This window comes from Panicum virgatum, chromosome 5K (genome assembly GCF_016808335.1).
Source record: "Panicum virgatum strain AP13 chromosome 5K, P.virgatum_v5, whole genome shotgun sequence".
Taxonomy (NCBI): domain Eukaryota; kingdom Viridiplantae; phylum Streptophyta; class Magnoliopsida; order Poales; family Poaceae; genus Panicum; species Panicum virgatum.
Genome location: NC_053140.1, coordinates 45,554,987 through 45,568,398, shown reverse-complemented (window position 1 = coordinate 45,568,398; position 13,412 = coordinate 45,554,987). Strand labels below are relative to the sequence as shown.

General features: G+C 47.4%; 3 protein-coding genes across 6 annotated transcripts; 2 read left to right on the top strand and 1 right to left on the bottom strand.

Annotated features, from left to right (window-relative positions):
- Window positions 1-616: 616 nt before the first annotated feature.
- Window positions 617-1,773, top strand: LOC120707772 (MAPK kinase substrate protein At1g80180-like). The gene is made up of 2 exons (XM_039992780.1): window positions 617-747; window positions 872-1,773. The coding sequence occupies exon 2, from the start codon at window positions 978-980 to the stop codon at window positions 1,275-1,277; it is 300 nt and encodes a 99-aa protein (XP_039848714.1). The 5' UTR covers window positions 617-747; window positions 872-977; the 3' UTR covers window positions 1,278-1,773.
- A 553-nt stretch (window positions 1,774-2,326) lies between these two features.
- On the bottom strand, window positions 2,327-7,254 carry LOC120707770 (chloride channel protein CLC-e-like). Of its 4 annotated transcripts, none has more exons than XM_039992777.1 (7): window positions 6,841-7,249; window positions 6,026-6,413; window positions 5,371-5,532; window positions 4,429-4,895; window positions 3,670-4,212; window positions 2,923-3,131; window positions 2,327-2,818 (listed from the first exon to the last, which is right to left on the bottom strand). In XM_039992777.1, the coding sequence occupies exons 1-7, from the start codon at window positions 7,165-7,167 to the stop codon at window positions 2,737-2,739; spliced, it is 2,178 nt and encodes a 725-aa protein (XP_039848711.1). In that variant the 5' UTR covers window positions 7,168-7,249; the 3' UTR covers window positions 2,327-2,736. The 4 variants fall into 4 exon arrangements, with proteins under 4 accessions (XP_039848711.1, XP_039848710.1, XP_039848713.1 ...); XM_039992776.1 differs by having other exon boundaries at window positions 5,371-5,568; window positions 6,841-7,248; XM_039992779.1 differs by lacking the exon at window positions 6,841-7,249 and adding an exon at window positions 6,601-6,645 and having other exon boundaries at window positions 5,371-5,568.
- A 1,772-nt stretch (window positions 7,255-9,026) lies between these two features.
- On the top strand, window positions 9,027-11,832 carry LOC120710152 (ABC transporter G family member STR2-like). Its single transcript, XM_039995815.1, has 3 exons — window positions 9,027-9,557; window positions 9,669-10,984; window positions 11,255-11,832. Exons 1-3 carry the CDS (start codon window positions 9,027-9,029, stop codon window positions 11,589-11,591), a joined length of 2,184 nt encoding a protein of 727 aa, XP_039851749.1. The 3' UTR covers window positions 11,592-11,832.
- The last annotated feature ends 1,580 nt before the right edge of the window (window positions 11,833-13,412 follow it).

Genomic DNA, 13,412 nt, shown 5'->3' with positions numbered 1-13,412 from the left:
TTAAAATGTGGTAAAAAGTGCTATCCGAATCCGATTCCATGCGCATTCGATCCGTTTCCATCCTTAAATCTGTTCTTTACCAGCGTGTTAATTTCGTCAGCGTGTTGTAGCTAAGGGCATCGTTGTGTAAGCATGCATGATTCCGTTCCCACTCTCCTGCTCTTCATTCCCAACGTCGGCCCATTTGTCCCGGCATGCTATCCATCAGTATCACGCTGTCACTTCGCGCTCCTACTCCTCCCGTGCAGTGGCGTATCTAGAGGGTGGACCGGGTGGGCCGCGGCCCACCCTAAGATCCAGCCCAACAAGCTCATTTACTGTATTTTCTCTTTTTTTTTCTAAAAGAAATTAACTATATTTTCAGCCTCACAACTAGTTAAAAAAATTTTGTTTGCATTGGACCACCCTAACATTGACATTTAGATTCGCCACTGCTCCCGTGCTGCGTCCGTCGTCCATCTTGGCACGTATCAATCATTCCACACCACAACTTCAGTCACCAAGCAAACGCCTGTTTTTTCTCCTAAAAAAAGTAAACTATAACAGAATCAGAGCCAATGCCATGCTTGCGCGGTCTGAATAAACAGGAACCGTCACGACCGGCTCCTGAAGATTTTGTTTAAAAAAAACAATTCAAAGTCGGGTGATCGACGAGGCTAAGCAACCCAAGCGAGCGAGGGAGCAGGGCGAGCGGGTCACCCATCACCTGAACGCGTCTCCACCTGTTCATCAGTCAGTCCATTGCAGGTCGGTCAGCCGCAGCCCGCAGGCGATGAAGAAACTTTATAAACCACATTCCTTTCAGCTCCATTGATCCTGATCCGCCCTTCCCTTATCTCCATATCACATGATTTTGATCTGACTCCCCCAGGAGCTCCGGTCCGCGCTTGCAGCCGTGTGTATAGGCGCTGCGCCGGCCGCGCGCGGACGGCAGCAACGGGCAGGAAGAGGTCGCGAGCGAGCTCATAGCGGACGCCATGGCGGGGCTGCAGCGGTCGAGCGAGACGTTCCGGCGGTCCGGGTCGTCGGGGACGGTGTGGGAGGACAAGCACAGGCCGGCGTCGGGCGAGCTCGCCAAGCCGGCCGGGGCGACACAGGCGGCGGCCGCGCGGCAGCAGCGGAGGAGCGTATCCAGCGGCCACGGCGGGTACAGGGCCGGGCACGTGCAGCCGGCGCTGGACCCGCCGTCCCCGCGCGTCGCGGCCTGCGGCTTCTGCGGCATCTTCGGCAAGGACAAGCAGCTGCCGGCGGCCCGCGGCAAGGCCCGGCGCCGCTGACGATCGAGCTCGGCGACGACGACGGCAAGGTGGGCCGGCGTGCAAGAGCTCTGGTTATGATGCTACATGCTATGCTATACTTAATCCTGTAAGCTTCTTGCTGCTGGTAGCTAGCTTCGGTCTTGTCGTGATGAACTCGTGACAGCAAGTTAGAGGATATCTACATGCATGATCATCAGAGACCACGGAATACTGAAAAGTTTTGTGTTTGTGTTCGTACAAACTGGACACTTTTGCCTAGTGATTCTGAACGCCCATGTACTTAAATCGTTTAGGCGACGTGCTAGTGGACACTTTTGCTGAATGATTCTGAACATTCTAACTTGTATCTTTCTTTTGTTCTCGTATATCTTCAGAATCGTCTCTAGTACTAGTTACAAATCACAACTTGACGACAAGCATGTCCTGGGACTCCTCAAAAGAAAAACAAGCATGTTCTGCAGCCCTGTTAATCCCTATGTTGAAAAATTGCATAATCTTGATAGGGATATTAACTGTATGTATCATCATGTGTCCCTTTCGTGTTGCCTCCTTTTTCTTATTCGTGCGCATGGAACATGGATACAGATAAGCTCCATATTTACTCTTCAACTCCATGAAGTTCGCACGTAACATGATTAGCTACATTTTTCCAGACTTAATAATTGTAACAAGGTTGGACTGGACATCAATCCCCTAACAGTTCAGACTTTGCAGTTCTTATTCAACCATGCAGAACAAAAGAAAAATCGCCCATTCATACGGCAGCAGCATGCCCTCAACTTGCCAGGAAAAAAAAAATGTAATTGAAATGTCGCTATAGAAAGCCTACAGCTTTGAGTTCATTTTGAGACCATCACTGGACATACATTGAAGCAGCAATTTCGTGCTCTTCGAATATTCTAATTTAATTTCCAAAAAACATCAATTATATAGTAGGTCGGTCAGTGCATCTTGACCAGCACCGAATTTTGTAGTCCCCATTTTAACTCATGTAATTGCACAAGTACAGAACGCCGGCCCTGGCGCACGGTAGGATACGGAGACAGGACATTGATAGCAAATCAAGCTTATGAATGCTTTTTCAACCTCTCCTGTATTTCGATTTTAATTGGTTTCAAAAAGTGGAAAGAAGAATAGAACGTAACAACACCCGACCTTGTTCAGTTCTCAGCTGCTAATTCAGCTTATCAATTAAAAATTTAAAATGATCAGGAAACTGCAACGCACTGCGACAAAACTATGCACACATGGGTGATGGTAAGGGAGATACTTTCAGAAAAAAAAATAGAGGCCCTCCTTAACCGCACATTTGAATCACATTATGAAGTTAGCAGACCAACGCGATGAAGCCTTAGCCTTGACCAGTTATAGAACAGATGGCGCATGAAACCAGGCCAGGTTTGCAGGCTGCACCTGCAATTATCCAAGCTGCAAAATATCATACAGCTTGCGAAGTAGCAAGTGCTCCTGTATTGCCTCATCTCCTCCCTTCCGTGCTAGATCTCTCTTCCTTCCCAATCTCATATGTAGATCTGAAAAATTCTTTCATTGACATGGCTCTGAATGAGAACAGGACACGAAAGACATAAGAACACCATTAGTATAAATTGGCAATTGGAATACAACCAATATTATGTTCAATTTAGAAGAATTCTACAATTACCTTCGAGCGATGGTGATGCATTCTCTGTCTACAAAACCTATCAAAAGTCCGCTGTCCTGAAGATTAGCAGGTTCAGAGACTACAGGAAGGTGATCCACACCATGAGAATCCATAATCTTCTCTGCAGTAGTAAGTGGCATCTGAGGAGTCACATAGCATGATTTACACTTGCCTGCATGGTAAACATGAGATACCAGGAATTCCTTTAGCTGCACCAAGATTGAGCAAACTCCCAATCAGTTAACAAATATGACCATCTGGCAATAAATGTTACCTAAACTTAGACATCCTCTAAATTACTATTCGATCTCACCAAACAAACAAGAAATCCATTTTATTTTTTAAAGGAAAACTTGGAAGTATGCATAAACCAGAGAAACTTGGAGATACAAAGGTTGTCGTGCTCACAAGAACTAACCAAACTTGACAATTGTGTTTGACACATTGTGAATATTAAACTTATGGTATCAGGTATAATTCATTACAAAGCTATTTGTTTGGTGTATCTGGGTTGTAGTATGGCTTAGAATGCTCACCTCCCTACTAGATGCTAGCTACGATCCAGAGTTGGCATGGATGCAACTACCCAGTAAGTTGGTTATATCTAACCAAACTGGTGAAAGTTCATAGGTAAGACAATAATGCATGATCACTGTGTTGAGACGACAAAATATCTATAGATCTCAAAAAAGAACTTGACCGTTTGCCTAACCTATGTACTCTGCAGAACTCCAAATCACATCTCACCTCATCTTGTGCCCTTGTATCTTTTGCAGCTCGGCAGAAATCTTGGATACTTTTTAGTGCTAACAAGCCTATTACAGACCGGTTATTCTCAGTGACAATAACAAAGGGCTGCTTCTCTGCAAGCATAAGATCTAGTGCCTCAACTAATGGAGTTGTCATTGAGACTGAAAAATAGTTAGTTTTCATGGCCTCTGCAACAGTAATATTCTCAAACATATTCTCATCATTGGCATCATAGACACAAAGGGAGCTTTCAATTTTACATAATTCTTGAGATGAATCAACCGTATCCATGGATCTGACTTGTTTGTTTTGAGTGGGCAAGCTGTTTGCCTGTTGAGCAATACTTGATTTCTCCTCCAGAGAATCCAGCTTACTCCTAATGCTTTTAGAGAACCTTTGAGGAGAAGCAATCCAAGATGATAACCCAACAGCCCCAAGCAAAGGTAGAACTATACGATAGTCATGTGTAAGCTCAAAAAGTAGGAGCACCGATGTCAGAGGCACCTTACATACACCAGCAAGGGTAGCCGCCATACCTACCTGTGAAGATTAAACAAAAAGGAAGAAAACACAAGAAATTATCATGTTCTTTGCTTAATATTGTCATCCAAGGTACAAGGAGTGGAAAACTAGTTTAACATTTGGAATACAAAAAATAATAACATAACACTGTAAAGAGATAGTTATTAAGATAGTTGAGAAGAAGAAGAAAAATGCAGAATGCAGATGAGAGAGCTGAATTGGTAGGCATGTTACCAGGCCATAAGCTTGAGGTGATGCCACATCTAGGAAAGGGATATGCAGGAGTGGTTCAGGACCAGTGAATGTAAACCTCATGAACTTGCCATATGCCATCCCTGTGGCTGCACCAATAAAAAGAGATGGTGCATAGTAACCACCAACCAATCCAAAAGCTCTGCACAAAGACGTTGCTAATATTTTCACTCCAATGAGCTGGACCAATATAGTCGCGGAGAGGCCACTTGTAAATGGTCGTGATTCCAGCAAGATATCAACATTTTCAAAGCCCCAATACAATACTTCAGGGTACATGAGTGCTAGGAGACCAACAATAAGGCCACCTAATGCAGGCGATGCAGCCTTTGGTAATCCTGTTGCACTTTGTAATCTCTCAACTGTCTCCATAGCAAGTGATGTACATCTTGATAATGTGATTGATACCAATCCACAGAAGACACCCAGCAAAAGATATAGAGGAAGTTCTGACATTTATGAAGTCATGTAAATATCCTCATACTTTCAATCTCTGGAGCACGAAAAACAAAATGTAAAAAGAGGATATCATAAAACAGACACCATAACTAACCTACCATCAAGAGGACTGTAAAGGAATTCTATAGCTGTAAGGGACATTTTGGCAAACTTGGATGGATAGGAGGGGTTTGCGTGCTCTCAGAGACAATGTACACCATTCCCCAACTCAATTATCAGGAGGACAAGAGCATATGCAGTTCGAAACAAAGTAATCCAAAAATCAGCTAGCTTACAGCAATGTTACATTTTGTGTCATGTTTCAGTAACTTTTGACATCAACAGTTGCACATACCTACTTTATTTGACATCTAAAGTTATTTAGAGAGTGCTACGAAACAGCAACTGGTTAAAACATCATCACCATTAGAAGTTTTGTAAAACTCAGTTATCAACAGTGCTGAAATCTCAATTATAACGAGGTACCTGTTGGGGAGCGAAAATCATATTCTGGAACAGTGAAAGCGGGGTCGGAACCTAGACCAATTTCTGAAACAACAGATGCTATCACTGAACTGAGTATCACCATCGGTGTTGAGTTGGCAAGGGATGAGGAATCCGTAGAAGAAGGCCACAAAACAGATTCCACCGCAAAAAAGCACCCAGCAACAGCAGCATTAAAACCTAAAATACAAGGAAATCACCTGAAATAAAAGTAAAATGAAATCAGAAAGAAGACAGAAAACTGAATTGACATGCTGAGTTGTGGAGCATTTTAAGTATCCATGGAAGGTGAATCTAATGCAATCTACAGAATAATGCCGCATATATTATGCAACCAATGAACCAATACATCATGTATAGCTATCAGCATACTAATCTATTCATAATTGGTGGTTCAAAAATTAACATACACCAGCATCACAATTTGAAATTTAGGGGAAATAATCTACAATAGGCGAAGGACATGGAATATTGATGTGGTGTTGCTAAAGAAAATGGATTGATGTTAAGTCGGTGACAATCATTTGCCATGGACAAGAAGAAATCGAGAAAACATTCACGGCATTTTAAATTTATTATACATGTGGCACAAATGTTTACAACATACAGTGCTCATGCTACAGATAGTAAAAGTTACCTGATGAAATTCCAGCTGCTGATCCAGCTGCCACAAGAGATAGCTTTTTCCCACCCTCCCAGCCAAACACATTTCCAAATCCTTTGGCTATTGAAGAACCAATCTCCACACTGGGACCCTCAGGACCCAAAGAATTGCCAGTTCCAAGTGTGAAAGATGCTGCCACAGCTTTCAATAATGGCCTAATTGCACTCTTTGCCTTGGACATAGGGCCATCTGAGTTAGTTTTGACAGAAATTCTTAATGCGTTCAATCCTCCTACTATAACACCTCCACTGACTGGAACAAATATCACTCTCTGCCAGACTTCACTGATCGGTTCTTCCCTCAGCCATGAAGCGCCACGCGAAGGAATACCATCCCAGAAAATGTCACGTATTTCATGAACCTATATATATCACACAAAAAAAAGGTTCCATCTTAAATTGCAGGACTACAGGATTTAGCTTGAGGAAGTTAGGAACTTAAATGGACAGCACGAGAATTTAAAATAATTCTTCAGTACTAAAATGCACCCAACATGTTCAAGTCACTGATCAAAGGGAAACTAATATTTTTGAAGTCTGAGGACTTGCCAGAATAAAATGTAAGCAACTGAATAGCATGGCGAAGTGATTCAGCAACTTTGGGGATCAGAATTCTGAAGCAAGATATACATGATCAAATAGCTGTTCAGTTGCCTCGAACCAATTCAACTCCATTACTTCAAAATGTCAAACTACCGTAGAACGGACACCGTTCCACGCAGGTCTGACTGTCTGCGTAATAAACCAACCGATCGAACCATGGTTGAGCTCGCGAGGTGGGTACCATACCGAGAGGTTGAAGAGCACGACGGAGACGCCGGTGAGGAGGCCGACGAGGCAGGCTGCGAGCGTGACGAGGTCGCGGCCGGGCGCCGGGTCCTCGACTGCCTCCTCCACCGACTGCTGCCCCCGCGTGGTGGCCCCGGCCTCCTCGTCCGCCGCGCCGCGCCGAACAACCCGCAGGCGGCGCGCGCAGCCGCCGCCTCGGCGCGCCAGCCCCACGGTGCTGCGACGGCCGCAGCCGCGGAGCCCGAGGAGAGCGGGCGGGGACTGGGGCGAGGCGAGGAGGAGGCGCGCGGAGGAGGTGGTGGTGGTGGTGGCAGCGGATGGCGCCATGGGGGGGGCGCTCTGATTGTTCACCGGCTATATCTCATCTCGTGATTTCAGAAGAAACGCAGGCTCCGAGTTCTGACCTTTCTGGACGGAGGGAGCCGTTTTTTTTCCCTCGCTCGGTTTCTGCGGTGGCCGTGAATCCGCGACGCGTCCGTCCGTTATCCTCGGCCTCTCCTCCTCTTCTCCCCTACCGCACGGTGCCGAATTGAGCTGGGCCTTGGTAATGCTAGGCTGCAGATCGGTCGAGCCACAGGCCCGGCGTTGTGTTTGGACTTCTCCCTGTTTGGTTTGTCTAGAATTCTAGAAAATACAATTTTGACAGTTAAGTTAATTATGAGTATTAAATAAAAATAATTTATAAAACCAACTCTAGAACCCCTGCGCTAGAAATTCTGACGAATCGACTACATGATTAGAGGATAGTTACTATAGCATTACTATAGCCAATCATCGATTAATTATCATCATTAGATTCGTCGCGAAAAGTTACACACACCCGTGAAGACATTTTGTAAATAGACTTCATTTGCTACTCCATGCATGCAAAATACTAGATTTTCTAAAAGGAACCAAACGGGGCCTTTGACCGTTCTGCGAAGGGATTAGGAATTCTCAAAAACGGAAGTGCAAACCAATCTTTTTCGTGTAAACTATGCAAACTTCAATCTAGGCCACCGAATCAACATCCAATGAATATGGATGGATTGGATAATTTTACAATTAGTTGTCCGCCTCTAATCACACTTTTGCAAATTCCCCTTCCCACTCCCCTGCGCATCCCCTCGAATGTTGATTCGGTAGTTCTGATTGAAATTTGCACGATTTGTACGAAAGAGATTGATTTGCATCTGATATATTCTCTTTAAAAAAACAAATGCAGAGGGATTAGGGAACGATGGATGAAATGAACCTACGAGGGACAGGACTACAGGAGGAGTGGGCAAGTTAAAGCGAACTTCATTCGAAGTTCCGAACTCCAACAGACAACGAATAGAAATTTCGCTCATCTCTCTATCTATGCTTCAATTTCTGTATATTTTAGTTGGATAGTACTTCTTCCATCCTAAAATATAAAGTATTTTGCTTTATCCTAAATTAAGGTACTCTAAATTTGACCAGACTTAAAGAGAAAAATATTAGCATCTTACATCTCAAATAAATACATTATGAAAATATATTTTATAGGAATCTAATTATTCTTATTTGATATTCAAAATATTATTAGTCTTTTTTATAAACTTCGTCAAAATTAGAATAGTCAATTTTAAACAAACCAAAATATCTTACATTTCAAAATGGAAGAAATAAGATCAAATTTGTTTTCGAATTCAATACGACAAGTTGACAACATTCAGGGACAGGGTTGAAGGTGCGCACCTCTGTGTTCAGGCTTTTTAGATCTCTCTGTGCGATGACAGGCAAAAGCAACACTTCATGATGTTTTTTTTTATATGCGTACCGGCTCTGGACTGTAACTTCTGAACAGAACATAGATAGCAAGGAACCAGCTCTCTCGCTCGCAGAATATAATCTTACAACCCTTTAAGCTCACCATTTCTAGAAGCCTTGCCACACCCGGTTTTGTTTGGACCTCGCCATGATACTGTCGAGGACAAGCTGCCTGCCCCCGGTCACCATCGACGGTCCAAACAAACTGACCGCCACAAACGTTCACTCCGATGACACGCTGCCTCGCGCACCCTCATTTCTGTCGCCCGGCGCCAGGTACCTACCAACCGGACAAATTAACGAAGCTGGAAGTGACATGCAGGCAAGAAGCTAGCGCTTTTTATATGCGTACCGGCTGCATGGCAACAAAATTCATAGGCGACCACCAGACCGGTGCGCGCACGGTGCACGGCATGGCGCACCAGCACCAGCACAATGGCCGGCACGCCGGCGGGCACCGCCTGGAGACGGTGATCGACATGGCGCGGCAGCAGCAGCCGGAGAAGGCGGCGGGGCGGTTCGGCTTCGCGGGCGGGCTGGAGTTCACCAGCCTCACGTACACGGTGGTCAAGAAGCAGCGCGGCGCCGGCGGGGAGTGGGAGAAGAAGGACGTGGACCTGCTGCACGAGATCACCGGCTGCGCGCCCAAGGGCTGCGTCACGGCCGTCATGGGCCCCAGCGGCGCCGGCAAGTCCACCTTCCTGGACGCGCTGGCGGGGCGCATCGCCAGCCTCGACGGCCGCGTCGCGCTCGACGGCGTCGAGATGAGCCCCAGCCTCATCAAGCGCTCGTCGGCCTACGTCATGCAGGACGACCGCCTCTTCCCGATGCTCACCGTCTACGAGACGCTCATGTTCGCCGCCGACTTCCGCCTCGGCTCCTCCGTCTCCGCCTCCGACAAGAAGCTCCGCGTCGACAACCTCATCGAGCAGCTCGGCCTCACCGTGAGTACTACTAGCCAACTGTTGTTTGTTTGTTAGGCGACTCCGCTTCGAAACAGAGCACGCAACGCATGAATTGAATGAATTCCTGACGGTATCAGTGGTGAGCTGCAGTCGTCGAGGAACACGTACATCGGCGACGAGGGCACGAGGGGCGTGTCCGGCGGCGAACGCCGGCGCGTCTCGATCGGCGTGGACATCATCCACGGCCCGGCGCTGCTGTTCCTGGACGAGCCGACGTCGGGGCTGGACTCGACGAGCGCGCACAGCGTGATCGAGAAGGTGCACGACATCGCGTGCGCCGGGAGCACGGTGGTGCTCACCATCCACCAGCCGTCGTCGCGCATCCTGCTGCTGCTGGACCACCTCGTCATCCTGGCGCGCGGGCAGCTCATGTACAGCGGCGGGCCCAAGGAGGTGACCGCGCACCTCGCCCGCATGGGGCGCAGGGTGCCAAAGGGGGAGAACTCCATCGAGCACCTCCTCGACGTCATCCAGGAGTACGAGCAGTCGGAGTTCGGCGTCAAGGCGCTCGCCGAGTTCTGCCTCACCGGCCTCAAGCCGCCCAAGCTCACCGGCGCCGAGGGTGGGCTTGTCTCCACAGTGTCCAGCATCGCGCAGACGCCGACGATGGGCAGCCTCGGTGGCGAGGACTTCGACCACAGCATGAGGAGCCAGCACTCGAGGTCCCCGTGGAGCGGCGGCGTGCAGCTGACGCCGTCCCGGCGCCCCAAGCACAAGGACCAGCACGCCGGGAGGTCGCAGCACAACCACAGGTCGTACACACCGGAGATCGTGATGGGCACGCCGACGCCGCTGAGCAGCGCGTGCACGGTGAACGAGGACGACTACCTGACGCCGACGCACCGCGCCGCCGGGCCGAACGCGACGGGCGCCCCCGGCGTGGGCATCAACGCGCTGGGCCACCGCGGCAAGTTCGCCAACCCGTACGCCGGGGAGGTGTGGGTGCTGATGCGCCGCAACTTCACCAACATCCGGCGCACGCCGGAGCTGTTCCTGTCGCGGCTGATGGTGCTGACGGTGATGGGGTTCCTGATGGCCACCATGTTCACCAAGCCCAAGGACGACCCGCAGGGCATCACCAACCGCCTCAGCTTCTTCATCTTCACCGTCTGCGTCTTCTTCTTCTCCTCCAACGACGCCGTGCCGGCCTTCATCCAGGAGCGCTTCATCTTCATCAGGGAGACGTCGCACAACGCGTACCGCGCCTCCGCCTACGTCGTCGCCGGGCTCGTCACCTACCTCCCGTTCCTCCTGCTCCAGGCCGCCGCCTACGCCGGCATCGTCTGGTTCGCGCTCAAGCTCCACGGCCAGTTCCTCTACTTCCTCGTCATGCTCTACGCGTCCCTGCTCTCCACCAACTCCTTCGTCGTCTTCATCAGCTCCGTCGTGCCCAACTTCATCCTCGGGTAACAACATTTCCGGTTTGGTTTTTCGATTTTAATTTCAGAATCTTTCTTTCTTGCTCAATCAGTAGATTGGCCCGGCCCGTCATTGCCCAATCCATATGCTCATCAGCTGAACTCATTATATGGGCCGGGCTGTAGAAGCATTTAATAAAGCCCATACGTTCCTATCAAAAAAACAAATAAAGCCCATACATACCAAACAACGGCCCAGCTATAGCACCTGTGATGAATTCTGACAGAGCGGGCGGGCCATTGTCAATGGCGATGCAGGTACGCGGCCGTGATCGCGTTCACGGCGCTCTTCTTCCTCTTCTGCGGCTACTTCCTGAGCAGCCACAGCATCCCGCTGGCGTGGAAGTGGATGAACACCATCTCGACGATGAAGTACCCGTACGAGGGCCTGCTGATGAACGAGTTCGACGGGGACCGGCTGTTCGCCACGGAGCCCGTCAGGCTCACCGGCGACGACATCCTCCGTCAGCTGGGCATCAGCACCGCCGAGGACCGCAAGTGGCGGATGGTGCTCTACCTCCTCGGCTGGGCCGTCTTCTACCGCGTCCTTTTCTACCTCGTCCTCCGCTTCGCCTCCAAGAACAAGCGGAAGTAGCGGGCCGGGGCGGCTCCATTGTTGTTCCCGCAGATACTATACTATACTTACTCGGAAGTAATTATATGATTATTAGACCTCAGTTTGAGGAGGAAGCTATGTTTAATTTTCTGGAAGCGACAAGGCGCCGCCGCCCGGATTGATTGATTGATTACGTCATGATTGATTCAAAAATTGTAATTTTCAGAGTAATGTTAATTACGCCCGATAGTGAATCTTGCAGTGCCAAGGAACTCCACAATCCTAATGGTAATTCTATATTGATGTTTCTAAGAGTGTTACATTTGCAAAAGACTGGGATAGTCCTTTCAATATGTTATTCCTTATTCTTGTCTATTTCAAAAAAAAAGAACAAGAAAGAGCAGGCACAAAGACGTTTTAAGGTGGCGGAAAATTTTTCATCTCAGCCATCCCAAACTAATCCAACGTCCCACGTGTTTCTAATGTCTGATTCAGAACAATTACGTTACGTATGATTGAGACAATAATTGAACCGTATGCTTGATTAGAAGGCAAATATTGCTTTCCTTTCTTTGTTTTATTATCTTCGGCCAATTCATCAAAATAACACGAATTTTAATAAGGCCGTGTTTAGTTTCAAACTTCAAAATTCCAAAAAAATTGTAAATTGCTTGCATGGTGTATTAAATATAGTCGGAAAAAATCGCATTACACAAATGGATTGTAAATCGCGAGACGAATCTAATGAACCTAATTAGGTCGTGATTAGACACTAAGTTGCTACAGTAAAGCTATAGTAAACATACTCTAATGATGGATTAGTTAGACTCATTAGATTTGTCTCTTAATTTACAGACGAGTTCTGTAATAAATTTTATGATTAGTCTATGTTTAGTATTTCAAATATGAAAAGATTCTATTTCAAAATTTCAAAAATGGGAAACTAAACACGGCCTAAAGCTAAAACTCATATTGGAATCAGCCTAATGTAGGGCACCCGCAATGTTGGAAAAAAAGCGGTCCATAGGCAATAAATGCCATGCTATCGCCTGCCCATAAACACTGTAGAACCAGTCTATAAAAAAGATTCTCTTGTGATCGACTATAGTGCTATGGTTGGGTAGTAAGGAATAAAAAATCATTTTTCTTTCTCACTCCTCTGTGCCGATGGAAGATGGTTGGAGAAGGTGGAGACCAGTAGTATTTTTTTATGTTAATGAGCCCCACTTATTACTGCTTTAAGCAAATACACATTGTGAAGTTTGCTATAGTCTATAGACTACTTTATTTAGACCCACCATAAAGACCGGCTGGTCTATATACATTGCTGCTGCCCGTATAGATATAGAAACATCACGTGATGGATTGACAAAATGGTTGTCATGGTAACGTGGCACGGGCACCCGATGGATCGGACGAAGAAGATAGGAAGCTGCAGAGATCGAGTAGTTGCTTTCGGCTTTTCGCATCGATCCGACTTTTGCCGGCCCGACCAACGCAAGCAGTCACCACTCACCAGCCCAGCAACTACAGTCTACAGAGCGAGGCTTTTGCTCGATCCACATGGACAAAAACTTGGCGGCTTCAACCACCCGCGACGCCGCCGAACATGGACGTACTCGCCTCGTACCCAAAACACATGGTTTTTTTAGTTCGAAAAAGAGAAAACATACGTGTGGCATACCTACACGTTATCCGTTTGATAAGTGGAGATACTGATCTGGATTACGGAACGCATGCCGTTATTATCGCGGAAATTGTGGCGCCATAGCTCGGCAAAACTAAAGAAAATAAAGGAGAGAAATACAAAGAGAGAAATGCACGCGCCGGCCACTCAAAATCAGACGGCGACAGGTCCGT

Bases quoted from the DNA above. Each gene is read 5' to 3' on its own strand.
- LOC120707772 (XM_039992780.1), top strand. From the start codon at position 978: ATGGCGGGGCTGCAGCGGTCGAGCGAGACGTTCCGGCGGTCCGGGTCG.
- LOC120707770 (XM_039992776.1), bottom strand. From the start codon at position 7,167: ATGGCGCCATCCGCTGCCACCACCACCACCACCTCCTCCGCGCGCCTC. The intron at 4,896-5,370 runs GTACCTCGTTAT...CATAAATGTCAG, and splicing joins TGATTTTCGCTCCCCAACAG to AACTTCCTCTATATCTTTTG. The intron at 2,819-2,922 runs GTAATTGTAGAA...GTTCTCATTCAG, and splicing joins TGCATCACCATCGCTCGAAG to AGCCATGTCAATGAAAGAAT.
- LOC120710152 (XM_039995815.1), top strand. From the start codon at position 9,027: ATGGCGCACCAGCACCAGCACAATGGCCGGCACGCCGGCGGGCACCGC. The intron at 9,558-9,668 runs GTGAGTACTACT...GGTGAGCTGCAG, and splicing joins TCGAGCAGCTCGGCCTCACC to TCGTCGAGGAACACGTACAT. The intron at 10,985-11,254 runs GTAACAACATTT...ATGGCGATGCAG, and splicing joins GTGCCCAACTTCATCCTCGG to GTACGCGGCCGTGATCGCGT.